General features: G+C 41.4%; 1 protein-coding gene across 1 annotated transcript in view; it reads right to left on the minus strand.

Moving 5' to 3' along the window:
• Nucleotides 1-27,648, minus strand: part of ARFGEF3 (ARFGEF family member 3) — a 166,266-nt gene that overhangs the window by 10,074 nt on the left and 128,544 nt on the right. Inside the window, exons 22-32 of the mRNA XM_021693398.1 lie at nt 26,690-26,869; nt 20,362-20,506; nt 18,702-18,824; nt 14,151-14,254; nt 12,306-12,450; nt 7,784-7,912; nt 5,413-5,589; nt 3,965-4,079; nt 3,065-3,167; nt 2,705-2,836; nt 449-570 (exon numbers count right to left, since the gene is read on the minus strand). Of these exons, the coding sequence (XP_021549073.1) occupies nt 449-570; nt 2,705-2,836; nt 3,065-3,167; nt 3,965-4,079; nt 5,413-5,589; nt 7,784-7,912; nt 12,306-12,450; nt 14,151-14,254; nt 18,702-18,824; nt 20,362-20,506; nt 26,690-26,869 (1,475 nt within the window). The remainder of the gene's footprint in view (nt 1-448; nt 571-2,704; nt 2,837-3,064; nt 3,168-3,964; nt 4,080-5,412; nt 5,590-7,783; nt 7,913-12,305; nt 12,451-14,150; nt 14,255-18,701; nt 18,825-20,361; nt 20,507-26,689; nt 26,870-27,648) is intronic.

Raw genomic sequence — 27,648 nt, forward strand, 5'->3', positions numbered from 1 at the left:
TTGAAAAATAATTAGGGTGGGGCCCTAATCCACTGTGACTGGTGTCCTTATAAGAAGAGATTAGGACACAGACATGTACAGAAGAAAAACCATGTGAAGACACAGGGAGAAAGCATCCATCCAGAAGCCAAGGAGAGAGGCCTCAGAAGAAACCAACCCTGCCGCCCCCTGGATCTTGGACTTCTAGGCTCCAGAACTGTGAGCGAATACATTTCTGTTGTTTGAGCCACCCAGTGGATAGTACTCTGTTATGGCAAACTAGTACATGTGAAATGTGGAAGCTCTGGTTAAAAAGTAAACAATTTTCTGTAAAAACCTTTGCTAAATGACTCTATAAATGTTTTCAGTATTCTTAGCCAAAGCTTGGATTACAAGGAGCCACAACCGAAAATAAATGGACTTCCCTTGTTCTAAGTTGTCCACATGTTTAAGCTTATTAGCTGCTTACCTTTTCTTGGTGTGTCCATTTGGCTTCTCATCAGGAGGCAGCTCAATAATGAGCTGACAGGACTGAGCATGATCGAAGTTGTTTGGAGTCTTTGGTGAGCACTGGGTGTCCAACATAAACACCTGCAAAGGTACAGTTCAGAGCTCCATCATCCTCAACCTGACTCCACCAGGGATTAGCTGATTGGCCTTGGGTAAGTTGCTTACTCTTCCTACTCATTTCCTCACCTATAGAGTGAGGCTGATAATGGTTTCCTACCTGGTGTGTTTGTTGAGAGAGTTAATATGTGTGTATTACGTACACATAGCATTAGAACAGAAGAATAAATATTCAGAAGTTAGCAGCTGACACTAATACTAAGAACACAACTAATTTTATCATGTGACAACTCATTACACTCCAACTAGCAAGCACTGAATTTAATATTGAGAGTAAATAAAGAGGGGTTGTGTTTGTAAAAAATCTTTGATTTTGATGTCTCTGTGGTATTATATTCCATCCAACACAGGAATAAGAAATTAATTAGGATCTCCTGTTGGGATTACAGATGTGGCCATGCTACTCTACGGGACTGTGGGAGAAGTGACTAAGAAAACAGTAAACACTTATTGATTCTTCCCTTTGAAAACAGAAGTCTTCTTAAAATGTTTTCTTTCCAAATTTTGTAAGAATTGTCAAATTATCTGGGTTATCTGAAAGGTGGATAGAATAGAAAGGTTGGGGACTGAGGAAGAGAAAATATTACAAAGTAAAATCTTCACTAAATGGCCTCTGCCTTTCTTCTCCATTAATGATCTATTGTTTCAGAAGAAGGTTCCATGTTCTTGCTGTGCGGTGGGATGAGTTTGGAAGCCCACTGTAAGCTCATGCGGAAAATCTTTAGCAGTGTAATGGATTCCCATTAGGGAAGCTATCCTGTCAGAGGACCACCTCTCGTTCCGGTGCCCTTCTGCTACAGCTGTCCCCCACAGCCATGTGGATGGAAGTGGGTCTTCACTGCAGCTTTATGACATTCCTTCCCTTCCAACCTCTGTGGACTGGCCATGGATGCATCAGTGGTATGTGCTCTCTCCCTTCCGAACAGTAGAGCCATCATGTCCTGGGGTGTCATGAATGTGGACAGTAGATGATGGGAGAAGCTGAAGGTGGAAGGTTCTTGATCCACTATGTGAGGGGTGTTAGGGAAAGTCCTTCAGAAACTGGACCTAGCCAGGAAACTTCTCAACTGATAATCAGGGTATCCTGAATTATTTTTGTACTAAGGAGAGATTTTATTAAGGATTTAAACAGATCTTCTAGAGAAAGGCACCTTTGAATATAATCCCCAATTCACTTTAAAGAATTAGAATACTTATCCAATAATTCAATCCAACACTGCATATACATTTATAAAAATTGCTTCATGTTTTAAACATACCACACACATTTGCAAAATATCTTCTGCATATGAAGACATACTTCAAATATGTCTGTTGCCAATACATGATAGACTGAATTCTCAACAACCACTCACGATTATGAATATGTGTAAATTTAGGGATAGTGCTTAATCCTGCTGCTGGAAGCCCCATGCAGTCTTAGAGATAGATTGACATGTCACTTAAGTATTTGGGGGCATGTCTGTAGCTAGTGGTAATGCTGGAAGGCCTTTTGTGATTTAGTAACTCTCTTCACTCAACAGACATTTACTATGTGTCTTCTATATGCCTTCCTCTAGGAATACCAAGGTAAGAATATGTTCTCTGCTACTCAGGAGATTACAACCAACTTTTCTGACTTCTGACATCTGCCAGAAGAAAAAAAAGTCATTGGTACATGGTGATCCCTGCATTATTTTAATTTTACTTATGAGTTACATTCCACGGAAATTAAGCAGCTTATAAATGTTAAGCTCTGTACGGGAGATACTAGAAAAAAACCCAAATAGGTTTGCCATCCTTAGGCATTCGTAGACTGTAAGTAACATCAATATGCAAGCAAATATGGATAATATAAGGAGTCCAAGCAAGTCAGGTGGTGTATGAAGTGTAGTGGCCAGGCAGAGAAAGGACTTTAACTGATCTGGGCACTGGAGGACGCACTGAGAAAGAGATGGTGGAGAGGATTACGATGCTGTTGACTGGGTTAGTCATTCCTCATCAAGAACAGCACTAACAAGATGTCAGAGCCAGGAAGGGTATCTCCCTAAGGGAATGAAAGGCAGTCTGGTGATACAAGACTGACAGTAAGAAGCTTCTAGAAGTCCCCAGTCCTTACCTGCTGAGCCATGGCTCGAATGCGCCAGTACTCGGCCTCGGCACTGGGGGAGGAGGAGGGGGCCGCCACCCTCACCTGGCAGCCTTCCCCACTGAAGCTCTCGGTGCCGCTGTGGAAGCAGCCCAGCAGATCCTGGGGAGAAACACAGCAGAGGTTCCCTGGGTGCCTCCGGGCCCCGTCCTGGAGCTGCCATCATCCCTGTGTCTGGGACAAAAGCACTGATCTGACAGCTTCTTTCTCCCCCCTCTGTAGGAGTTCAAGTGAGACTGCCTGCTAAGAGGAGGAAGGCAGCATCCAGATGCCCCACTTGAGAGGCATGAAGATGGGAACCTGCTCTGGCTCTTGCTGCAAGCAATTTACCTTCACGGGCTTGAGGGTGGCAGAGAAGGCGTCCTGCAGGGCACAGCAGGCAAGCCTCCACATTTCTTCAGTGAACACGGGGCCCGCGGTGACGAGGACGTACCTGCTCAAAGAGACAAGGAAAGGAGTCTTGAATCTGTACATGTTGTTGCCCTTACAGAAGCATGCACAGATTTATTCCAAAGCTTCCACGCAAGCCTTGCTGCCTCTTATCACTCTTGTCTTCAATCCAACTGGTGTTCCATTGTCCCAACACTATTTCCTAAGGCATTTCACTACAAAAACATCAATGGGTCCCCATGACAAATACGGCAATGTTTCAACTGAGGCTCGAATGCAAGACTGTATATAGTCTGTACTACTTTTTCCATTCTAGCCCCATTTTCTACTACTCCTAGACAAATAACAACCAAAATAACCAAAACCCTCTTGTTACTTGTGACTCTGATCTCCATAATTAGGTCTGTGATGTTTTGCTTACAAGTCCCCACCTAGCAAAATCTTGCCCACCTCGGGGGATCTGGCCAAGTGTCATTAATAGAAAAAGATCTTCCTGACCATCTACTCCCCTGCCCTCCTTGGCATGTATAGTAACTCCTTCCTATTATCATTTTCTATGCGTCTCTCTCTGTTACATCCTTTAGAAAAGGCTATTAGTGTCTTGAGGGCAGGGACCTTGGCTGACTTTCCATGCAGCCGAGTACCTCTCGTATAATGCCTTACACAATAAATACTTGTTGATTAAACACTGAAATGAGGAATTATTGGCATATACATACAGATACTTTTACTTCTAGAAAGCGACCCAAAAAAGTGGATTGCTACAATAAAAGAATTTAATTCCCTTGGATTTCATAATAAAAAAACTCTTGTGGAGAGCTAGGGAATTTTTTTCCTTACCTAATACAGGAGCAGCCCACTCTGGAGATGGTTTCTGTGGGCTTGGCCACACACGCTACCAGTAACTCAAACAGGTCCTTCAGCATCGTGTTGATCATGCTCTCATACCTGATGTCTACATGGAAAAGTAAAACCAAGATTTCACTCAACTCTGTTGTAAAGGAGGGGGTTGAAATGGCATCTATAGCAACAGGAGAAAGTCTGAGTGATAAAAAGACATATAAATATCTGGGTGGAGAAAGTAATTTTCTTGGATTTTTTAAAAACTCAATTTTAGCCTGTATTAGCCATTTCATGATGAAATATGTGTTTTACTTTGATGTGTTGATGGTACATTTTTCGAAGTTATGCATATAATTCATCTACTTCCACAGAATAGAACACATACAGCCTGAATAGTAGCTAGTAAAAAAAACCTGAAATTCTTAAAAAGAGAAAAATGAAACGTATACTTTCCTTATGGCTGATAGACTAATTAAATGCTCTTGGCAAACAAATCCTCTCTCATCTTATTGTCTTCAACTTCTCAGTCTGGCTTCAGTCTGTACACTATCCCCAAAGAAAATGAGACTTCCCCAAATAACGTTCTATTTTCCCAATTCAAGGAATACATCTGTATTCTTTTCCTTGAAGTCCTTGTGATGACACAGATCCAATTTTCAGTGGAATCCTCAATGGTACTGTGCTGGGCAAAGCAATGATCCAGTTGAGAACATCTATCCCTAAGGACAGTTATTGCTTACATGTAGAAACACCCACTTGTTTTCCTTCTCAATTAGTGTTCTTTTTTGTGGAGGCAAGTTGTCCTTCTTAAATTTAGTAGAGCTACCCATTTCTTACCTTTGCTTTTTGACTCTCCCTTGGGGTGGACATCTCACGAGTTTTTCTAACCTCTCCAACAAGGGAGTCCCTTACCTCTTTATAAAGAAAAGCCAAAGGCATATGGAATTATAACATCTAAGGTTAACAGTGATTTTTTTTTCTGACTTCAGTATATGCTATCCACCATATACTTTCAGATCTTTTTCAAAATGCCACAGATACTAAGACACTTCACCCCTAACCTCTTAAGCAACTTCTTGCCTATAATTGAAGCTTTTGCTAAAATCTTATCTCTTCCATTTAGCCTCCCAGAGGAAGCAGGAGGATCTGCACGGCCTCTCACTTCCAGACTACAGGGCTAATTCTTTAATTGATTATATACTTGAACTTGCCTCCCCTCTTCTCATGCACAGATCTACTAGATGGCATTATATTTTTAGTCACATATGTATTTTAAGTATCAATTTTCATTTTGATAATCCAGGAGAAGGTTGGCACTGACCACATAATTCTCTTTTACTAATTTCTGGACAAAAATCACACACTGGTATTTATAAGCACTTTCAGACAGTGATGCTTCCCATGAAAAAATTACTCAGCAAGGACTGCTGTGGGAGCATAGGTACCTGAGTGTATAAAGCTTTGAATGTGCTCCACCACCAGCTCACAAGACAGGCCAATGGCATGCTTGAAATTAGCAGAAGCCGCATCCCAGTATGAATGGTCTTTGTGGCTACGGCGGAGCCAAACGGACATCACAGGGAGGAGAAGGTGAACAACTGCATAGATACCAAATCCTGGTCCTGAAAAAGAAAAGTCAGCATCAGAACTGTGATCACAGCAGCTCTCCTGTAGGGAAACAGAAGTTACCGTCATGGCTTGGCATGGCCCAGCTCTTTCACAGGAGGGCCCCAACTCCCCCAACCCCCCCAACCCCCCGCTGAGAAGCTGCAAGGAAAAAGAATTTACTACTGGTTGGGGAATACATGGTCTTCAGTGGCATTTTTCTTTTTCTTTTTTTTTTTTTAAGATTTATTTTAGAGAGCACGTGAGTTGGGGGAGGAGCAGAGGAAGAAGGAGAGAGAATCTCAAGCAGACTCCCTGCTGAGCGCAGAGCCAGACGTGGGGCTCAATCTTCCTCTTTTTTGTTTCTGTATGAATTTAGTTATGCAAATGATACATGAAATCATAAAAAATTCAAATAATACCAATAAAGCTAAAGTATCATCTGATTAACTCCAGTCCCCAGATGGAAACATACAGATGCATATACACATACAAGAAAATATCCCCTAAAGTTTACATACAAATATCTATATGAAACCTCAAGAAACACGTTAACATGTGTTAGAGATCATTGTGTCAGTGGATTTAGATATTCCTCATTTTTACTGCCACACACCATAATTCCATTGTATGTATACACAACAGTCACTTATCTGTTCCCTTACTGATAGACATTTAAGGTGTTCTAATTTTTTTGCTTTATGGACAATGCTATAATGAAAATCCTTGTGAAAGTGATGGACTTTTAAAGTTCTGATTACAAAAGTAAGCATCCTTTTTCTAATAAACACGGAAAACAACATGAGAATACAAAGAAGAAACCTTACCCACAGAGATAATCACCTTTTCATGTTTGACTTCTAGTCTTCTTGAATGTACATGTGTATTTACAGATGGATAAAATTTCATAATGTTGTGATTGTACTCCATAGTATATATACTTTAAATGTTATTCACAAATACTCATTTTAACATCTGTGGAATATTTATATGCTCTTACCATTTAGGGTGTTCATAATTTTTTTGGTATTCAATATATTTCAGCAATCATTATATACCCATTTTGTCTTCATCACTATTAAGTTCCTTTGATGATAGATTTCTAGTAAAATTAATTAGGTTAGGTGCTCCTCACATTTAATGGCAATGTGAAAACAGAAAACGGTACTGACTAGTGAAAGAGAGGCATATAATTAATTCTATAAAATACTTGCTTATTTTTGGATAAAAGACTTATAACTTTTGACATATGGGAGTAGCTATGCTGGCTTTTCTGAAAAAAATTCTGCTATAAACTTTGCAATGGATCTTAAAACAGTATCAATTATCAAGTCTTCATCAGTTTGTGATAAATACAAAACTCATTACTATGGAATTAACTAGTGGGTTCATTTGTGGTTCTGACTCTGTGAAAACTAAAATTTCTATAGTTGCTTGGATCTTGGGAAAATTTGCATGTGTTAAGTGTACATGTTAAATTTGATTAATTCAAAAGAAGAAATAAATTCCTCAGGGCCATTCTTTTCCTGTACTATCAAGGTACTAGGTGATCATTAGATGTCTTTTTCTTTTCTTTAAGAGAGAGAGAGTGAGAGAGCGAGCACGAGCAGAGAGAGGGGCAGCGGGAGAGGGAGAGAGAGAGACAATCTTAAGCAGGCTCCACCCTGAGATCATGACCTGAGCTGAAATCAAGAGTCAGATGCTCCACTGACTGAGTCACCCAGGCGCCCCTAAATGTCTCTTTCTCAGTCTAATGATCCATGACCTTTATACATTCAGGATTTTGCTGTCTTAATATAGTATATACTTTTGAGTGATTTGTTTATGTCACTGGAGACTCAGCGAGCCCTATTGACAGCCCTGGGGCCAAGAGCATGTAAGATCCAGCTAGAGAGGAAGTCTGTAATCATGGAACAAAGCCAATAACCTTGGCCTGATTATTGTAGGGATCCAACACACCCAACTAACTGGATAGCGTACATTATCTGTAAATGGACTGGTGGGAAGACATGTCAACAATAACAGGACATATCTTAACCATCACTGCATCATTGCTATTCAACAAGTATTTACTGAGCATGTACTATGCATGAAGCTCTGTACCAAGGCTAGGGTAAGAGCTGTGAAACAGGCAGACACATGGAAATACCTTCCTGAAAAAAGTTGTATGTATGACAACTCCCCACAGAAGACAGACATAGAAATTCTTACCAGGTGTTTTGGTCACATCTCTCAACAGCTCGAAGAGTAAATCCAAGGTTGGCGGTTGGTGCTGACGTGGACAGTTGGACACAGCTGCTGTCAGCTGCTCCAGGAGGATGATCCAGACTTCTATCAGCCCTGGAACCCAAGAAGCAGATCTCGGTGAAATCCAGTCAAACACGATACAGAGTCATCATAAGCTCAACCTGAACACTGTCCGTGTCGAAGTGTGCCATATGGTGTGGTAGCCCTGAGTGTCTACAAGTATATGGGCAGATTATGATTTACATGCTCTAACAAAGTCAAAGGGGGAAAAAAACCCCAAAATTTCTTCTCATCCTCCTACAGGAAGAAGATGAGGTGGTAAATTCTACTATATTGAAATAACTGTCAGATTTCTTGGGAGCTGACAATACCAAAATAATGAAATATCCTTTTGTATCATCTTAGTATATCCTTTTTTAAAAAAATTATTTTATTTTAAATATATAACACAAATTTGCCACTTTAACCCTTTTCACATATACAATTCAGTGCACGGTTTTGTGCAACCATCACCACTCCCTAATTCCAAAAATTTTTTTTTAATCATCTCAAACAGAAGCCCTGCAACCAGTAACTTTCGATTCTCCCCTCACCCCAGCCCCTGGGAACCTCTCATCTACTTTCTGTCTTTATGAAGTTGCCCATTCTGGATATTTCATATAAGTGGAATCACACAGTATTTGTGTTTCCGCATCTGACTTATATCATTTAGCATAATGTTTTCCGGGTCCATCCGTGTTGTACTGTGTATCGGATGAGTAATATTCCCTTGTATGTTGTACCATGTTCTGTTTGTTCATCCACCTGTTGATGGGCACTTGCGTTGTTTCCACCTTTGGCTGTGGTGAATAAGGCTGCAATGAACATAGGAGTGTAAGTATCTGTTTCAGTCTCTCAATTCCTTAGGGGATAGACCCAGGAGAGGGATTTCTGGGTCATCTAGTAGTTCTGTTTAGCTTTTTAAAGAAATACCAAATTGTTTTCTAGAGAGGCTGCACCGTTTTATATTCCTGTGAGCGTGCCAATTTCTCCACATCCTTGCCAACACTTATTTTTTGTTTGTTTAACCATAGCCATCTTAGTAGGTGTGAAGTGGCATTGCACTGTGGTTTTGGTTTACAGTTCCCTGATGACTAATGATGTGGAGCATCTTTTCACGTGCTCATCGGCTATTTGTCGATCTTTTAAGAAATATCTGTTCATGTCCCTTGCCCATTTTTAAATTGTGTTGTCTTGTTGAGTTTTAGGGATTCTTTATATATTCTGGATATTAAGACCTTATGAGAAATAGGATTTACAAACATGTTCTCCTTTCGATTGTCCTTTCACTTTCTTGGTAATGTCCTTTGATGCATAAAAGTCTTTAATTTTGATGACATCCGAGTCATCCAGTTTTTCTTTTGTTGCTCGTGTGTGCTAGTCTATTTTCTTTGCTCTTCTTCGTGCCCCACTTTTTTCAAAGGTCCATGTCTCTCTCTCTCTCTCTTTTTTTTTTGCAATCTACGCACTCTTTTGAATTTAGCTGCCGCCCTGCCATCGGCGCTGCTGGCGCTCTCTCCGCCCGGGGAACCTGCGAGTCACTTCGTGTACTGCGCACGGATGGGGAGCGGTGCTCGCGCATCGACAGAATCGCATGCCCAGGGCGGCTCACCTCTCAGTACACACCTCCGTCCTCCTCCTCCCCTTCAGAGTTTCATTTTTAAAATAACATACTCATCGGGCTCCCCGCTCCGTGGGAAGCCTGTTTCTCCCTCTCCCACTCCCCCTGCTTGTGTTCCCTCTCTCCCTGTGTCTCTCTCTGTCAAATAAATAAATAAAATAAAAATAAAATAACATACTCACTTTTAGTATTGCTCATTATTAGGGAAGGGAAAAAGCATGAGATGATTTTTATTAGATCCGAACAATTTTAGTTTTGCCATTTACAGAAGCCCTGTCTGAGCAACATTCCTGCTCACCCCTGCCTTTGGAAATCTGTGAACCTGCCGCTCAGATAAGTGGCGCACAGAAAGGACTCGACTTCTCTAGCTTCATCCTAAAGTGCCTAGAATAGAGTATAAAAAAATAGCCCACCCTACATTTTAGTTCTAATACTTCTCATTTTTCTGTGAAAGATAACTGTCAAAAGATGGCAGCTTTTAAGTATTCCCATTAATCACTGGGGAGCCCGGGTGGCTCAGTTGGTGAAGCGTCCGCCTTTGGCTCAGGTCATGATCCCGGGGTCCTGGGATGGAGCCCTGCGTTGGGCTCCCTGCTCCGCGGGGGGCCTGCTTCTCCCTCTCCCTGTCCCTCCCCTCTGCTCGTGTTCTCTCAGATAAATAAAATCTTTAAAAAAAATGAATATTCCAATTAAAAAACCTACTTCCACAATTTTGAACATCCCCATTCATAGGAAGCTAAACCCACATGAACCCACAAATATAATAAAATTAGGGGACAAAGGCTCATGAAACTCAAAATATAAGCAGGTGTGAACAAGCTAATTTATAGGAAATGCAGAAGCCAGGATCACATGTTATGCATCACTCTAGGGGGTACAACCAATAAAGTCCACGTGGAAAACTCCACGGGCCCCGGGACCTCACTTCTTTAACAAATGAAGTGAAAAGGAGTGAGAAAGAGTTGAAGAGGAAAATCTAGAGATTGAAAAGTACTTCAGAGACCTATCAGCCAAACATAGAGTGCAGATCTTATGTGAATCCTGAAAATTCACTGACATAAGAAAATGGGAAATGTTAACACTGAATGGATATTTGATATTCAATTACTGTTAATTTTTAGGTGTGATAATGGAATTATGGTCATGTTTGTTATGTTTAAAGAACACATACTGAAACATTTAGAGATGAAAGGCTATAATGTCTGGGATCTGATTTAAAATAGAGGATGTGAGTGGGGGGAGGAGATAGTGAGGGTGTGCGTGTAAATATACATAATAGATTGGCCATAAGTTAATATGGGTGGACATAAAGCTAGGTGACGGGTACATGAAGGTTCATTATACCATTCTGTCTAGGTTCATCCATGTTTGAAATTTCAATAGGGAAAAAAAAATTACTTGCTTTTGGAAACCAGAGGAATAACATCTAAGAGCATATCAATTTTTTTTTTTTTATGAGAGAGAGAGAGAGAGCATGAGAGGGGGGGAGGGTCAGAGGGAGAAGCAGGCTCCCCGCTGAGCAGGGAGAGCATATCAATTTTTAATACTAAGTTGAAGCCTTTGCTTTCAATTCTTTTCTCTGAGCTAGCTACGCTTCATATATAATTATGAAGATTATAATTTCAATTATAATTGAAAGGTCTCAATGAATTGATAATGTGGAAAACCTGACATAGGTCTTGGCTGAACTTTATCCATAAGAAGATGGGCTGCCTAGAAAAAAACAATGGATTACTGATTTGCACAATGGAAAGAGGATTGCTGACTGCTACGCACACAAACCATTTACAACTGTTTTAAAGACTGTAATATAGATAAACAACATTAGCTTCTGTTTATAGTTGTCTGGGTTGGAGGTTTAAGAGGCTAAGTAAAAATCATTCTTAACTAATCATTAAATGAAACCTCTATTAGGCAACATCTAGCCAATTTCCATTTTAATTGTTCTCTACATTAGCTGTTCTTTCCTATGGTTCTTCCTTAAAATTAGTCTCAACTAGTGAGGCTTTACTGTTTATAAAGCCCTATAGAAAATTGTAAATCCTCTCACTACTCTAAGTGAATTTATAATAGAAAAATAAAAAAACTGAAAACGAATAAAAAAGCAAATTAAAAAAAAAAAACCCTCCCCAAAACTCCTTTTGCAAGGGTTTGAATCAACCTATGCAGTTATTAGTCCCCTTTAAGGATATAATTTCCACTTCTAGATCTAGAACAGGGCAGGGTCGACTGAGTCAGAAGACAAGCATGAGCGTGAGTTAACCCATCTGAAAATTTCCCAAAGTTACTAGACTGAACTCCAATCCACAGGAAATTACATGGGAACTAATTTGAAACATTCTTTAAAATTATTCTTTTAATGAGCCTTCAGTTCCACCAGTCACAAATAGATTCTCTCTTCAGCAGTGGCTTAATTTCCCCAGTCTCTAAGCAAATAGTCCTGCAGGAAGTAATTACATAATGACTGTGTTTCCTAGAAGGTATTAAAGACAATTACCAGCCAATTTAAGTACCAATGCAACCACATTCCAATTTGCTAAATTATAGAGAATTCAGAGTTAGAAACTATATTTAGTGGAGTCTGCAGATCTGTACTGAGCTTGGATGGAGGCATCCATCTAAAAAGGATGGGTTTGGAGACAAGACATCAAATGATGTTTCTAAGCAGTCCATGGCAACTTTAGGTAGGCCTGTGCTATTAAAATTAAAAACGGTAGCAACATAAATGGATGATCATTCTTATGACCTATAAGCTACTGAACTTATGGCTTAAGTGTCTGGGAATATGAGCATAGCAAATAACCTAAGTTCAGTCAATTAACTCACCAGTGTCGTCATCAAAATCAGACAGGACCGACTCCATTCCATCCTCACTGCTCGCCGACTGCTCCTGAAGTCTCCGAGGCAAGCTAGCAAGTCGCCCACTAAGGAATATTGGCTTCAAGGGCATTTTGTAGATTTTGGCCAGTAACTAAATAACAAAATACCAAATTGCAATTATATATCGGAAAAAGCTACACTCGGGGAGTTAAAGAAGAATAAAATTATATTCCAGCAATACTGGGGTTAGGGAAAAGCAGAAAAGCTCCCAGCGTATGCAAGTTTTGAGGTTGTTTGTGATTTGGATTCATATGGTAGCTCATGAGAGGCATCTATCCCAGGGAGCAGATGAAACAGCATTTAGTGGAAACAAAAAGGTAGAGGAAAAAGGCTCTAGGGATACTTTTTCAGCATCTCAATTACCTATGAGTTTTATAGCCTTTTGTAAACCGACCCAGGGAACCACAAAAACACGTCAAGAGCTTTTGCCTATGGGAAACTGTTCTATGGGGATTACTGAGAAGAGGGCCTATAGGTAAATGGGGTACCAGACTGAGTTCCCCTTCCCTTGCTTCAATGCAATGAGGCCAACAGTAAGTGGGTAAAGGGAGGCATCTGTGGGCCAGCGTGGGGACAGATGAAGGTATCGGCAGCAGACCTGACAGACTGCCCTGGGTTCTTTATTCCCCTCACTGCAAGAGCCCAGTCCCCCAGGAATCCTCATTAGTGGGCCAAATTCCCCAGGATCTTCACGGCTTAGAATTGTGCTTGCTGTGCTAGGGAAGGAGCTGTGGGTGAGGCAGACAAAAGTCCTGTCCGGGGGGGTTTTATGATGATCCTTTCACAAAGAATAAATACGATTTTGGACATAAAGGCTATAGAAAAAATTAGGTAATACTAGAATGACCAGGGAATGTGGGAGCGTTGGCTGTGAGCTGGTAGATACTTAAGCTCTGGTCTCTCTGAGGAGGTGATGTTTCAGATGAGATCCAGGAAGATAAAGAGTGTCTCAAGGAGATGCGGGGAGAGGACATTCCGGGCAGAGGGAACAGCAATGGCCCTGAGCAGTAAGGCGCCATGTATCTGAGGGGAAGAAAGTCAGTGTGGTTGGAACACAGAGCGAGAGGGAAGGATCTGAGGGTGGCAAGGGAGCTGGGGTCCTGTCACGTGGGGCCTTATGGAGGCAGCTGGGGGGAAGAAGCTGGGGCTGGGTATCCTTTCTAAAGCCCTGGGACTTCACACTAGCCCTGCTATCACCGCGGGGGAGGTTCCACAGACAGGAAGAGGCCTGGGGACACGACCTGCAAGGATAGGAGGGCAACTACTGAGAGCATTACTGAAGCCTGGGGGAGAAAGGGCTTCAGGAGGGAACATCCTCTTGGGATAATGGCAATTACTGGATTTAGCACAATGAAGGTTGCTGTTCCCTTTGATAAGTGTGGTTTCATGGCATTTCTTCACTGGATCTTGACTGAATGTGCCCCTCTTTTGTCTTTGTCTCTCTTCGATGGTGGCACCCCCACCATCCACGTCCTATCATGAAGACTTCCCAGGGCCTCATGACCCCTCTCCCTACAGCCTGACACAAATAGAGAGATTAGGGCAGTTCCCGTGTCTGAGTATACGTGACAAGTTTCAGAGATTTCAATTGAATTGCGTGTTCTAGCACGTTTGTTCCTTTCTTTCTCTCCTTCACGGAAAGGGGGGGACAAAAATTCCTACTCCAGATCTAAGTCCCCAATCTCCTCAGAGTCAGCAGGAAGTGTTTCTCTTGGGCTTCGACAGAAGACATCCATGCCCGTTTTGCGAGCATTGTCCGAGGCGGGTTTCAGGGCCTGGAGCTCAGGGTACCTGAGAGCAGCGCCTGAGGTAATCCAGGGCCGGGAGGCACAGGTCTGGGGCCGTGGCTCCGGGTCCCGGGATGCAGTCTCCTATTTCCTTACAGTCCACCTCCCCTGGAAGACAGACAGACAAAATTACTCTTGCGTTCCCCTTCAACGGGAGACCTATTTATTCACACAGCATTCGTTCATTAAATGTTGACTAAAATAGAAAAAAAAAATGACCCCAAACTCTGCGACCCTGAGAAGAATCCTTTCAGTCATTTTTCCCCCTCTGCACGTGTACATGTTAAATACAGTTGGGAATCATACCGTGCATCTTATTTTGTTGGGATTATCCCATTTTGTAACTCCCCTTTTCACTAAACCACACTTCTCCCATATTCTACCACAATTCCTTCAGTGGCTGGCTGGTGTTCTTTCGGACCTGGGCACACTGTAACTCCCTTCACTGCGCCCCTGCTGCAGACGCTGTGACTTTGAAGCTTGATGATGAAGGACAATCCTGGCGACAAGCCACGCCCTGGGCCGGAGTGAAGCACTAAGCTTCTCTCTGTTTGGAAAAGGACCCTTTTGCTGCCAGTGCTCTGTGCTAAATGGTGATGATAAATAAAGCCCCTGGGTAAAGGCTAAACATCTGGGGCTTGGGGATGGAGACTTCTGAATTGCATTGAAATTATTTCCATTTTTTTGTGGTACGTATCTAGAGATTTCGCAGTTCTGTAGAGGGCATCTCGATTTTCTATAGGTAAATAGTAGTTGAGGATTACCATTTTTCTTCTCATGTAATGAATCTATTCCCATACTTTTAATAAAATCATTCCACGGTACTGTAATTGTTTCTAATTGTCTACAATCGTAGCCACTAGGCACCCTCCCCTGTGGGTAAACAGACCTAATTACTAGGCATTAGTTAAAATTCAGATGAAGAGGCATGTTTCTCCTTAAAAAAGAAAAGATAAACATTTGTATTTTAGATCAGGGATTGGCAAACTTCTTGTGTACAGGGCCAGACAGTAAATACTTTAGGCTTTGCGGGTCACCCTGTTTCTGTTACAGCTTCCCAAATCTACCGTTGTAACCCGAAACTAGTTATAGACAAATGACCATGGCTGTGTTCCAATAAACTTTATTTATAAAAACTATCAATGGGTTGGATCTGGCCTGCAGGCCATTGTTCGCCAGCCCCTGGTTTGGATTAACATACTTTACAATATAAAAACACAGACTAGGTCAAATTCATGTTGAAATAACCAGGTGGGGATTAAAAATAAATTCATTTCTTAGCCTGTTGGTCAAAGTGAGCATTCCAGTTTTTTTTTTTTTTAAACCAGGGCCGCAGCGTTACACATCAAAGTCTATCCAAATGGCGCCCCCTGGAGTCCGGGGTGGGACACAGCCAGCGTGACTACTGGGGCCTCAACGGTTCCCACAGACTCCACGCCCCATACAAGTAACTCCGCCTTATAATTCACAGAAAAAACCATCCTCCAAGTGCATACCGATTATTCTGCATCTCTGTTTGCTGCCTCTAACTCCCTCCCTAAGATAAAATCTCAAATTTGTAACTTGCTGCTAGGCATCTCCACTTGAATGGAATTTCACAGCTCAACCTATCCAAATGTCCAAAGATAGAATTCATTATTTTTTCTTCTCCACACCTAATCTTCTCTCCTTTTGAACACCTTATTTCTGGGTAACACCAGTCCTTGTAAGGGGAGCAGGGAGCCATGCTCAGTTCCTCTGCTCCAAGCCCCCACTGGAGCAGTGCCAAGCCCCACAGATCCCACCTCTATCATGAGCTGGAGCCAATCCCACCCTCTCTACTCTCTCTCTGCCTGCAGCCTCCCATCCCCATGTAGGGGACATGAGCCTGCCAGAGTTCAGTTTCTAACACTGTATGTGATTGTACCACTCTTTACTTAGAAACCTTCCCCACACATTCTGGATCCTTGATGTGGCACACAGAACCCTTCCCAACTGCCCCCTTCCTTTCTTTCCAACTCATCACTCACTCTGTGGGTACCTCCAATGTACCCTGTTTTTAGAAAAGCAAACCTATAGCTTACTCCACAGAGTTCAAATATCACTTCCTCTTTGAAGCCTGCACTGGCCCCCACTACCAAACATCTCTCTCAGCTGCTTCTTTATTTCTGCTTAAATGCCCTTTTCCTTTTCTCTTTTTACTAGCCTCCATGAAAGTACTCGTCTTACTGAATTGTAAGTATTGATTTATGTGTGTTTCCGAGAAGAGGCTTGAGCCTCTCATAGGCAGGAAGCGTGTTTTATTCATCTTTATACCTTCATAGTACATACAGGCTGCTGTGCCCACATGGCAGGCACTCAACAGTTCCCTGAATAAGAGAATACCAGAAATGATTCTTAAATGAAATATAAGACTGTGACATAATAGCAAATGCATATATTGGTCTCTGCTCCCAGTTCCTGGCACAGAGCTCCTAAAACCCTTATAATTTCCCAAGCAGTAAGAGTACTAGAAGCATCTTGTGTTCTTTTTTTTTTTTTTTTACTTATTTTATTTTTATTCTTATGTTAATCCCCATACATTACATCATTAGTTTTAGATGAAGAAGCATCTTGTGTTCTAATGTTTGGTCTTTGACTCCAAATTCCTGACACAGAGCTCCTAAATCCTTGGGATTTCCTGGATGATAGGAGGGTCTTCTAATCAAGGCAACACGTGGTGGGCTCTTGGATGTGGACTGGTCACCAGAAAAACCAAGCCACGACTAGAAGCTTGAAATGTTTAGCCCCTTTCCATGTCCTATGGGAAAGGGCCTGGAAAAAGAGTTAAAGATCTATCCTGCCTACATGATGAAGCCTCCATAAAAATTCCAAAAGTAGGGGGTGCGGAGAGCTTCTGGGTTGGTGAACACATCTCCATGCTGGGAGGGTGGCACACCCCCACTCCATGGGGACAAAATCTCCTGTGTTTGGGACCCTTATGGACCTCGCCCAATGTATCTCTTTATCTGGCTGTTCATTTGTATCCCTTATTATATCCTTCATTATATAAGAAACTGGTAAACACGTTCCCGAGTTCTGTGAGTTGTTCCAACAACTAACCAAATCCAACGGGTGGGGGTCATGGAACCTCCAATGTGTAGCCATGTCAGAGTTGTGGGTAACCTGGGGACCTACCTTTGTTTTGGCACGTGAAGTGGAGGGGCAGTCTTGTGGGACTGAGCCCCTAACCTGTGGAGTCTGAGCTAACTCCAGGGAGTGTCAGAATTGAATTGAGTTATGGGACACCCAGCTGGTGTGAGACCCGCCCCCTCCATGTCCAGTGTCAGAGGACTATGAGCATGGCGGCTGGGGGAGAAGAAAGGAGACACCCAGGAGTGAGCTTTTCCTATACAAGAACTGAATTTTCTATTACCTGATACAAAGATCATACTTTAAGGTCTTCTTATGATGGAGATACTAAATTTTTTGGTTTCTATTTAATGTAGAGCAGAGTTAAAAAAAAAAAAATAAAATCTGATGCTGTTGTTCACAAGAAACTTCCTCCGAAACCTAGTTTGTAAAATTGATTAGCAAGTGGCCACGGTTGTCCTTCTGCTTAGTCCTCCGTTTCCCGGGGTGTATGTGACAACAGAATGGGGCATATGTAATAAATAACAGACTAGAACAACCATGGCCTACAGATCACACTTGTTGCCTTTATCCTGAAACTTGCATTTTGTTCCTGCTCCCCCAAAAGGGGAACGTGAATGAAATCACCTAGCTTCTTTGTGTCCAGTCTTTTTCTGCAAATGAACTGTAGATTATTGAGCAAAAATTAAAAAAAAATTATGAACTGTATATTTCCTTCTTCCAATTGTTCTTAGCCTCAGGGTCTAAGAGCACTCCACGGTGAGGTTCTCAAAACTTTAAGACTTAAGTGCCTTCTAAAATTTTTGGTTTCACTAACTGCCCTCCCTTCCGTTTCACCCCAGATAAACTTGTGCTCTAAAAAGAATCTGCTACAGCAGGCCATGTTGTATAGCAAGACTCTACTTTGTTCAAGCATTGCTAAATTAAGCGGAAAATCAGCTTGGTAGTCTGTGAAACACACAAGGCCTCGAAGAAGGGGGACTTTTACCCTCCAAAGAAATGTTACGACTAATAAGGCCCAGGTGGTGGCATCCTTAATTTTTGTTTAGGAGGAGCGGGAAACTCCAGCTCAGGCTGCTAATTACGTGACATCGACCACAGCAGCTCCTGCATAAGGGCGATTATAGAATATAATACTGAATATTTTAAGATTCAAAATGAAGTTGGAGTAAAGTAACATATAGATTGAAAATATGCTACATTACAAGAGTATTCCAGGAACATGATGAAAAATAGCAACCAGGGACAGAATCCAAGCTGCTTTTACAGTAAGCTTTCTGCTTCTGAATACACAACACACACCACCATCTGCTTAAAGCCCGGGCGACTGGCTTGCTTGCTCCATGCAGGCAGGGGGCCTGTCTCCAGGGCTTTCCACACAAAGTCATCCAGGAAAGGGCCCCCCCCCAGCTGTCACAAGGGACGAAAAGAAGACTCCACTCACCCAGTCCTTTGACAAACTTCATAAGGCACATGATGTAACTTGTGGCTGCATTAGCAAAGACCTGGATGTTGTCGGTATTGAGAAACGCTTCAAATACATCAAACACTGGAGCCTGGCCTTTTCCTAAGGGAGGAAGGTTGTAGAATTTTAAGAACATCAAGTCTCTACCCTTCAGGTTGCCCATATTCCCAGCATCTTCCATGGAGTTTTGGGAAAGACCTAGTACTGGAGGAAATCCCTGGCCTTTTGACGGCCGGGGGCGGGGCTGCAATGCTGTGCTCAGCTTTGTCTGCAGGGGGAGCTGCAGGAAGGTTACAAATGCGAGGCGAGCTCGGTAGAGAGAGGAGGGCAAAGCCAGCTAGCTCAATGCGGCGCTCTGGTAATGGATGGGTCTCCAGGGTAGTGAAACATGCCGGCCTCTGGGATTCTGAGCACATAATTATAGGGAAGGGAAGGTTTAGATAAGCCCTGATGGCATACACTAATTGCTTCATAACTGTGCAGAAGAGAGTTAACAGGCTCGAGATTGCCTTAGAAAGGCCTGCTTACGAGATCAGCCCTTGGCCCACATCTGGGAACTTGGCTCTCAGAATATTCCCAGGCAACAGTTAACTGATGAAGAGTGATTCACTGTGCCTAGGTTATGCAAACAACATGGTTCATTCTGAACACGTGCTTTCCTCTGGGGAGTCTGGGATTTTGGTAGGTGCTAGGCAGAGGATACCTACGTGGCCGGCTCATAGATGGGTCTCCAGTGGGCTTTGCTGGGGAGAAACATCATACTCATGTTGCTGCATTTTCACTCCTGGATCAGAGTATGCTCTGTGGGACCCTCAGGGAAGGCTGAGAGCACATGGAAGCCTGCACAGGGATTTGCCCTGATTCTGTGTCTTCTGCCCTTACAGTCTGGCTTGTCCTTACTATGTTGCCATGATAATCTTAGTGGTGAGCCATGTAATAAATCTGAGCCATGCAATAAGACTTAGCATACCTGTATGCTGAGTCCTGTGAGTTCCCTGGTGGGTCTCTGGACATGCTTTATGGGTCCCCATTCATTTCCAGCTAAACCCAATTTTCCTAACTGGGATTCAACGTTATGATGCTTTTCTGCTTCTTACACGTAAGCCAATAATGTTTTCTTTTGTGGCTTTAGGTATTGACTCAACACAGATATGTATAACTGAAACAACAGAAGTGTCAGCATTTTGTCTAATCTGTCAGTAAGAGCAGGGCCTGATAACGCTCAGGGTTCTTGGTCCGCCAGGAGAACTCAGAATGTGTGTCTCTGCTACACCAGATCATTTCCTGCCAAGAAAACATGGCTGAATGATAGCCTTCCCTGTTGTTCAGTTTCTTTTGATAGCATGAAAATTGGCATCAAGAATTCATACTTTATGACAAGAATCATCTACACATTCTTCCCTCTCACCACCCATACTTAACATAGTACTGGAAATACTCTCCAGAGCAACTACGCAGGAAAAAAAAAAAAAAAAAAAAAAAAACCACAACCAAATCAGAAAAGAAGGAGTAAAATTGCCTCTTTGTAGATCACATGATCTATTTTATTTAGAAAATCCTAAAGACGTCACCCAAAACTTTATAACAAATAAATGCATTCAGTAAAGTTTCAGGATACAAAATCAACACACGTTCTTACCCATGGAATAATCACCAACCAGATACTCCTTCACCTCAGACTTGTTCCCACTGTGCACAGTTTCCAGGGCACTAAACAAGGGCCTCCATCCTGACTGGATTTGCGTGGAACAAACTTCAACTAGCTCGCCAATGGATGTGACAACCTGGCAGAGGCAAAGGAGGTGGCACTTAAAACCTTTTCCTAAAAGAAGCAGGAAAATTTCTGGGAAGGGTGATATACTTCTCTGTTTCCTATTTCTGGGTTAATTTCAGTGGAAAAAAAAAACAAAACCAGAATTCAGCCGAACCCACTCAAAAATCTTCTAAATAAGCAGCCATATCGCATTAATTTGCATTTTGCTAATGACTAATGTTGTTGAGCAACTTTTCACGTGATTTGCCATCTGCAAATGTTTTGCTGTTTTTTAAAAATTTGGGTTTTGTCTTCTCATTATTGTCTTTTTTAAAAGAAAGATTTATCTATTTTAGAGAGAGAGAACGTGAGCGTAGGTGGGAAGGGGCAGAAGGAGAGGGAGAGAATCTCAAGCAGACTCCACGCTGAGCGCGGAGTCCAACATGGGGCTCGATCTCACGACCCCAAGATCATGACCTGAGCCAAAACCAAGAGCTGGATGCTTAACTGACTGTGCCACCCAGGAGCCCCTCATTATTGTCTTTTTATTAATGAGTTGTTAGAGTTCTTTACATATTCTTGGTTCAAGTCTTTCCTCAGAGACATGATTTAATTTTTTTTTTTTTTACAACTTTGACTTTGTCTTTTTATTTTTTAATGGTGTCTTTTGAAGAACAAGTTTTTAATTCTGATGAAACCTAATTCAATTTCTCTTTTTATGGATCATGTTTGTGTCATTCCTAAGAAATCTGTGCCTAACCCAAGGGCTCAAAGATCGTTTCTAGTAATATTTACCATATTGGTGTCCATTTTGCCCGACGTTAATATGGCCTCCCCAGCTCTTTCGTGGTTACTGTTTGCACAGCATATCATTCTCAGTACTTTTACTTTCAATCTCTTTGTGCCTTTGAATGCAAAATCTGTCTCTTGTAGACTGCATATTGTAATATCTTATTGTTACATCCACTTTACAATTCTGCTTTCTGATAGTTCAGTCAATTCATGTTTAACATCTTTATTGAGATATAAATTCCATACAATAAGATTTACCCATTTATACTGTACAATTTGTTGTTTTTTAGCATATTCAGAGAGTTGTGCAACCATCACTAATCTAATTTTAGAACAGTTTCATGACCTGCCTGTGTCCCCAAAGCCAAGATGTGCTAGCAGGCATTCCCTCCACGCCCTAGGCCATCACTAACTTACTTTTTCTCTCTATAGATTTGCTTCTTATGGACATTTTATATAAATGAAATCCTATAAAATGTGGTCTTTTGTGACTGGCTTTTTTCATTTAGTGCAATGTTTCCAAGGTTCATTCATATTGTAGCACAAATCAGTACTGATTTTTGTTTTATTGCTGAATAATATTTTACTGTGTGGAAATACCACATTTATCCATTTATCAGCAGATGGAACTTAGGTTGTTTCCAACATTCTCGCTGTTATGAATAACGCTGCTCTGAGTGTTTGTGTCTGGATTTGTATGGATATATGTTTTCATTTTTCTTGGGTATGTACATTTTGAGGAACTACCAGACTATTTTCCATGGCAGTGATTTAACCCTCCTGTCAGTAGCATAAGGAAATTCCAACTTCTCCACATCCTCATCAAAACTTATTATCTTTTTTTATTGAAGTCATCCCTAGTTGGTCTGAAGCGGTATCTCATTGTGGTTTTGATTTGCATTTCCTCAATGACTAAAGATGTGGACCATCTTTTCACAAATACATATTTAATACTATTAATATGGTCTTATTTACATCTGTCATTTTACTATTTGTTTTCCACATATAATGTGTTTTTTTCTCTGTTCCTCCTTTACTGCCTTCTTTTGTGTTAAACATATTTTTAGTGTATCATTTTAATTCCTTTGTCTCTTTTTTTAATTTATTTTTTGTGTTATTCTCATGGATATTGCCCTAGGGATTATAATATGCATCTCTGACTTATCACAATATTCAAGTTAATAATGACTTAATTCTAGCAAAATATGGCAACTTTGCTTCTAAATAGTTTCATTTTCTTCCCCTTCTTTCTGCTATGGTTATTTATATCTTTATATTTAATAAATCCAAAAATGCAGTGTTAGAGTTAGTGCTTTAAACATTGTTTTTAAAATAAAAAGAGAACAAAATACACAATCTTTTTATATTTACCCAGACACCATTTCTTCTTGTGAAGCTGACTTACTCTGTTGTTTTATCTCCTTTTAGTCTGAAGGAATTCCTTTAGTACTTCTTATAGGATAGGTCTGTTGGCAAGAAATTCTATTGATTTTTGTTTATCTGAGAATGCTTTTACTTCATCTTCATTTTTGAAGGGTAATTAAATTATTCTAAATTATTCACTTTCAATATGTCATTGCATTGTCTTCTGGCCTTCATTCTATCTGGAAAAGTGGCAATTAATCCTATTGTAGTAATGAACTGTTTCTCTCTTGATGCTCTGGAGGTTTTGTTTTTGTCTTCGAGCAGTTTGACTACAATGCATCTACTGTGGCTATCTTTGTATTGATGCTAATTGGGGTTCCATTATTTTTCTAAATATATTTTCTGATCCTTTCTGTTTCTCATCTTTGTCTAAACTCCCATTACACGTAAGCTTGACATTTTATCACGGGTCTCTAAGGCTTTATTTCTGGTCAAACAATCCTCTCCAATCTTTTTTTTTTAAAGATTTTATTAGAGAGAGAGAGAGACAGCGAGAGAGGGAACACAAGAAGGGGGAGTGGGAGACGGAGAAGCAGGTTTCCGGCAGAGCAGGGAGCCAGATGCGGGGCTCGATCCCAGGACCCTGGGATCATGACCTGAGCCGAAGGCAGCCACTTAACCAACTGAGCCACCCAGGCGTCCAATCCTCTCCAATCTTTAGAATGGATAATTTCTATTAATCTACCTTCAAGTTCACAGATTCTTCTTCTGCCATCTCAAATCTTGCTGGTAAGACCATCTAGTAGATTTTTCATTTCAGTTACTGCCATTTTCAGCTCTAGAATTTGCATTTTTTCATAGTTCCATTTCTCTAATTAGACTATTTTTGAGTCATTCTCATCATATTTTCCTTTAATTCTTTGAAAATACTTATAATAGCTGCTCTAAAGCCTGTCTCTCAACTCCAACACTTGGGCTCATTCTAAGTCACTTTCTATTTTCTGCCTTCCCTCCCAATAGGTATCATTCTTTCTTGTCTCTTTGTATCTTTCCTTTCCTTTTCTTCCCTTTCCTTTCCTTCCTTCCTGCCTCCCTTTTTCTTTGCTGAAAAGTCGACATTTTATATATTATGGTAATGTTGAATTCTCATTAATTTTTGACGTTTTTCTTTTTTTTTAAATAAGGGGTTAGGCTTATACTGTGCAATCTCTCTCTTCCCATGTGTGAGGAGCCAATGTCTCTGGCTCAGTTTCTTTGTCTTTAGGTCTTAGCTTTAGTATTTAACATTCATCCCCATGTCTGCATAGGTTAGTGGTCAGCTGATGATGTGGGCAGAAATTGTGCTCGGACAACTTGAGCCTTTAAGGCTTCCATCCTCCTCAACCAATCCATGTGTGTAGGTTGGGGAAAATACTCTCAGTTTAGCCAGTTCTCAAGTTTCCCTTGTTTTTTTTTTTATTTTCTGATGGAATTTGTATGGTCTATCCTGCATATGCCCATATTTCAGTCAGCCAGAGATGTGAGAGGAATTTATCTAGTCTTTCTGTAAGTCTCTGGTTTCCAGAGACTCATGTTACATTTCTTATTGGTTCACAGCTCACTGTTACCTTAGGCTAGCAAAATTGCAGGCTTCCCCTGTTCACTTTTAATGAATTCACCGCTTTTAGTCGCCAAACCAGTGGTCTCTTTTCTAAGTCTTCTTTATTTTATTTTTGAAAGATTTTATTCATTTATTTGAGAGAGTGAAAGAGCACAAGCAAGGGGAGAGGTAGTGAGAGAGGGAGAAGCAGACTCCCTGCTGAGCACAGAACCTGATGTGGGGCTGGATTCCAGGACCCCAGGATCATGACCTGAGCCGAAGGCAGACGCTTGACTGACTGAGCCACCCAGGTGCCCTTCTAAGTCTTCTTTAAGTCAAATCTGTCCCTTATAATACAAAAGCTCCTGATTTTCCAACTTAGCTCCACACTATTCTTGCCAATAGCTTGAGAGTAAAGGTGATGGGACAGTCTTGGGCAAGAGGTCACAGACCTCCACTGTTCTTAACCAAAGTTCTAGCAAGAAGTATTTCTAAGCATGAATGCTACTCAATTTGTTGTCTGTCCTTGGTCAATTTCCAGAAACCTGAAACTGTTGCTTTTGACAAATTTGTCCTCTTTTATACTTGATTTTTGTGACGAAGCTTCATTAATTTTTTCATGCCACCATAGCCCAAATCCCTCCTGTTCTAAATCTTTCTGAACACATTTAAGCACAGTTACTTTACAGTCTGTCTCTGATAACTCTGGATCCCTCACTGAGCATTTGCATATATATATGTCTGTGTGCCTATTTTTATTGTTTTTCTTTTTGTTGTCAGTGACATGTTATTTCCTAATGAGTCTGATTACTTTTGATTGAATGTAGACACTACACACGTAAATCAGGAAATAATCTGAATCCTTGGGATGATGTCATCTTCTGCCAGAGGGGCATTTGGTGCTATGGGGGGGCACTAGAACTCGCAAGTCCTCTAATCTCATGGTAGGGATTGGGATTATTTGAAGTTGGGGCTTATTTCCTGTTATGACTAGTTTATTTAAGTTTCACTCTTCCTCCTAATATGTCCCTTTCTCTTCATGGTTCTGTACCAAGATGTCAGGAAGTTACCAGACTTGGTGGGCCCCAGATTCCAATTTTGGTTAGTTTCTCAATCTTCCAACTTCCTTTTCTGAAATTAGTGGATTCCATTCTTAGGAAAAGTAGCCTCCAAATCCAGGCACAGACTCCGGCTGTTGTCTTTCTCCTAGACATTGGCCTCATAGTTATTCACTGCCTTGCTGTGTTCCAATACCTTCCAGTGATTAAAAAAATTTTTTTAATCCAACTTTCCCTGGTTGTTCCCTGTGGAAAGTTGATCTGAACTACTTCACTATGATTGAAATTCTCCAACTTAGTCTTTAGGCATTAGCTCATATTTTCATTGCTTTCTTTTGTTTCATTAAACTTATATGACATTCCTATTTAATATTTTGCGGGAAGGATACCGACACTTCGATTCTCTTCAGTCCTAACTGTGCCATCTGTTCTTTCAGCAGCTCACTCTGACCATTGCCTTGTTTCCCTGTGTGTTTTGTAATATTTTGGAAGTACTGTGAACTCACATATCTGGGAACTTTGTTAGTGGGATTCTTTTATGGCCCGAGTTGAAATGAGTTCCTCTGGGGGAATTTCTGTTGGCTTTTTGTACCATGCCTGTACAAAGCTTCTTAGACTACCAAGGTGGTGTAATTTCATAAGCTGACCTGCTAGAAGGGCTAGCTTACAATTTTAAATCCTGTAGAGTTTTGCTTGTTTGTTTGTTTGTTTACCTCTACCAAGAGCCGATGTTAGAGGGAGGCTGCTACTATCCTCAGGAGGGTGGTATTGGGTTCATTTCTAATTCAACTTTGGCCTGAGCGAACACCAGTCTTATATGGTCTGCCTTGAGATTTATCTCCTGTTCCTGTGGCCTCAAGAATGTGATAAGGAGGACTCTGCTTCACCTGATGGCAAATACCCTCACGGCAAAACCAGGCTTAGGACTCTACTGAGTGCTCTGGCTTCCCATTGTTACTTAGTTTTGGACATCTTAGTATTACCCTTCTTGCCAGGAATTTTTAAACCTTTATTCAACCTTTTTGGTAGATTTCAGAGAGAGAGAGAGAGGATCTATCTGTGTTCATCGCCCACCATCATGCTGGAGATGAAGTAAACAGTTGGTTTCCTTACCATCTGTCTCCCGGCAGAAGGTAACGTAGTGATTAAGAGTCTAGGCTAGGTACGTCAAAGTATAGTATATTAGGTTCGCCTAATTATAGGGTACTTCCCAGAGTACAGCTAGATTGCCTAGGTTCAAACCCCAGTTCCACTAATCATTAACCACGTATCAGCTAAATTGCTTAACCCTCCGGTCACAGATTCCAGAAAGGATGACCGGAAAGACGAAATATGCAAAGGCCACAGGGCAGCACCAGCCAGGGCCCTCAGGAAGGGCTGCCTGAGACGCTGGTGATGCTGGCCCCCACGGAACACTGACCTGGTCTTGGACATCCTCATCACACAACTCCAGCTGCATGATACGCTCAAAAGGTCGGAAAAGTGCTTCATTAAAGTGAAAATGAGGCGGCTCATTCCAGTCAGTGAGAACCTCTGTCAATATATCATGGATGAAGGAAACGGCCTTCTGAGACACATGCCTTTCCTTATGGCAGGCAGCCTGCAAAATTCAGGGGAGAGTAGAACACCATCAGGACTTTACACAAGTAAGAAAATGGTCTCTTAAGTTCCTAACCCATTTCGTGTGGGGAGGTAGAAGCAGCAATTCTGTTGAAGTAAAAAAAAAAAATTTAAATTAAAAAAAAACTCCAAGAGATAAGTATAGATGAACAGTACACTAAAGTTGCATTTTTAATAATTTAACCAAAGATCACATACAACTCTAGTTTCACTTTAATATTTCTGGAAAAATAAGAGTTTCTAGTAATTTTTTTTTTCTTTCTTGTAACATGACGGTTTTCTTGGGTGGTAAAGAACACATGGACTATAAAGACACCAGAACCTAATCTGGGACCTGCCTATGGTCTCATTTTAGCCATGTTCTGAATATGATCAGATGTGTCACCTGTCCCTCAAGGAAGTGGGCCAGTTGCCCCAGTGATGATCTAATTGGCTCACATCTTTGTATGCACGCCCTTGAGGAGCCCTCTCTCACACGGACGCCAGGCTTGGATGTGTGATCTGCTTTGGACAATGGAATAATACCAAACATTGTATCAGTAGAGAACTGGAAAGTAGCTCTGATTTGGGGTTTGCCCTCTTGCTTTCCTTGGAAATCCTAAGAATGCCACGTGAATGAGCCAGGGCTAGTCTGCTGAAGGGGGAGAGACCATGGGGAGAGGCCCCTGTGTCCAGCCCTCCTAATCAAGGCTGTCACGAACCAGCTGACAAGTGAGGTGCACAAGTGAAGCAAGCTGAGCTCAGCCAAGCCTGGCTCAA

This window comes from Neomonachus schauinslandi, chromosome 8, assembly GCF_002201575.2.
Source record: "Neomonachus schauinslandi chromosome 8, ASM220157v2, whole genome shotgun sequence".
Classification (NCBI taxonomy): Eukaryota; Metazoa; Chordata; class Mammalia; order Carnivora; family Phocidae; genus Neomonachus; species Neomonachus schauinslandi.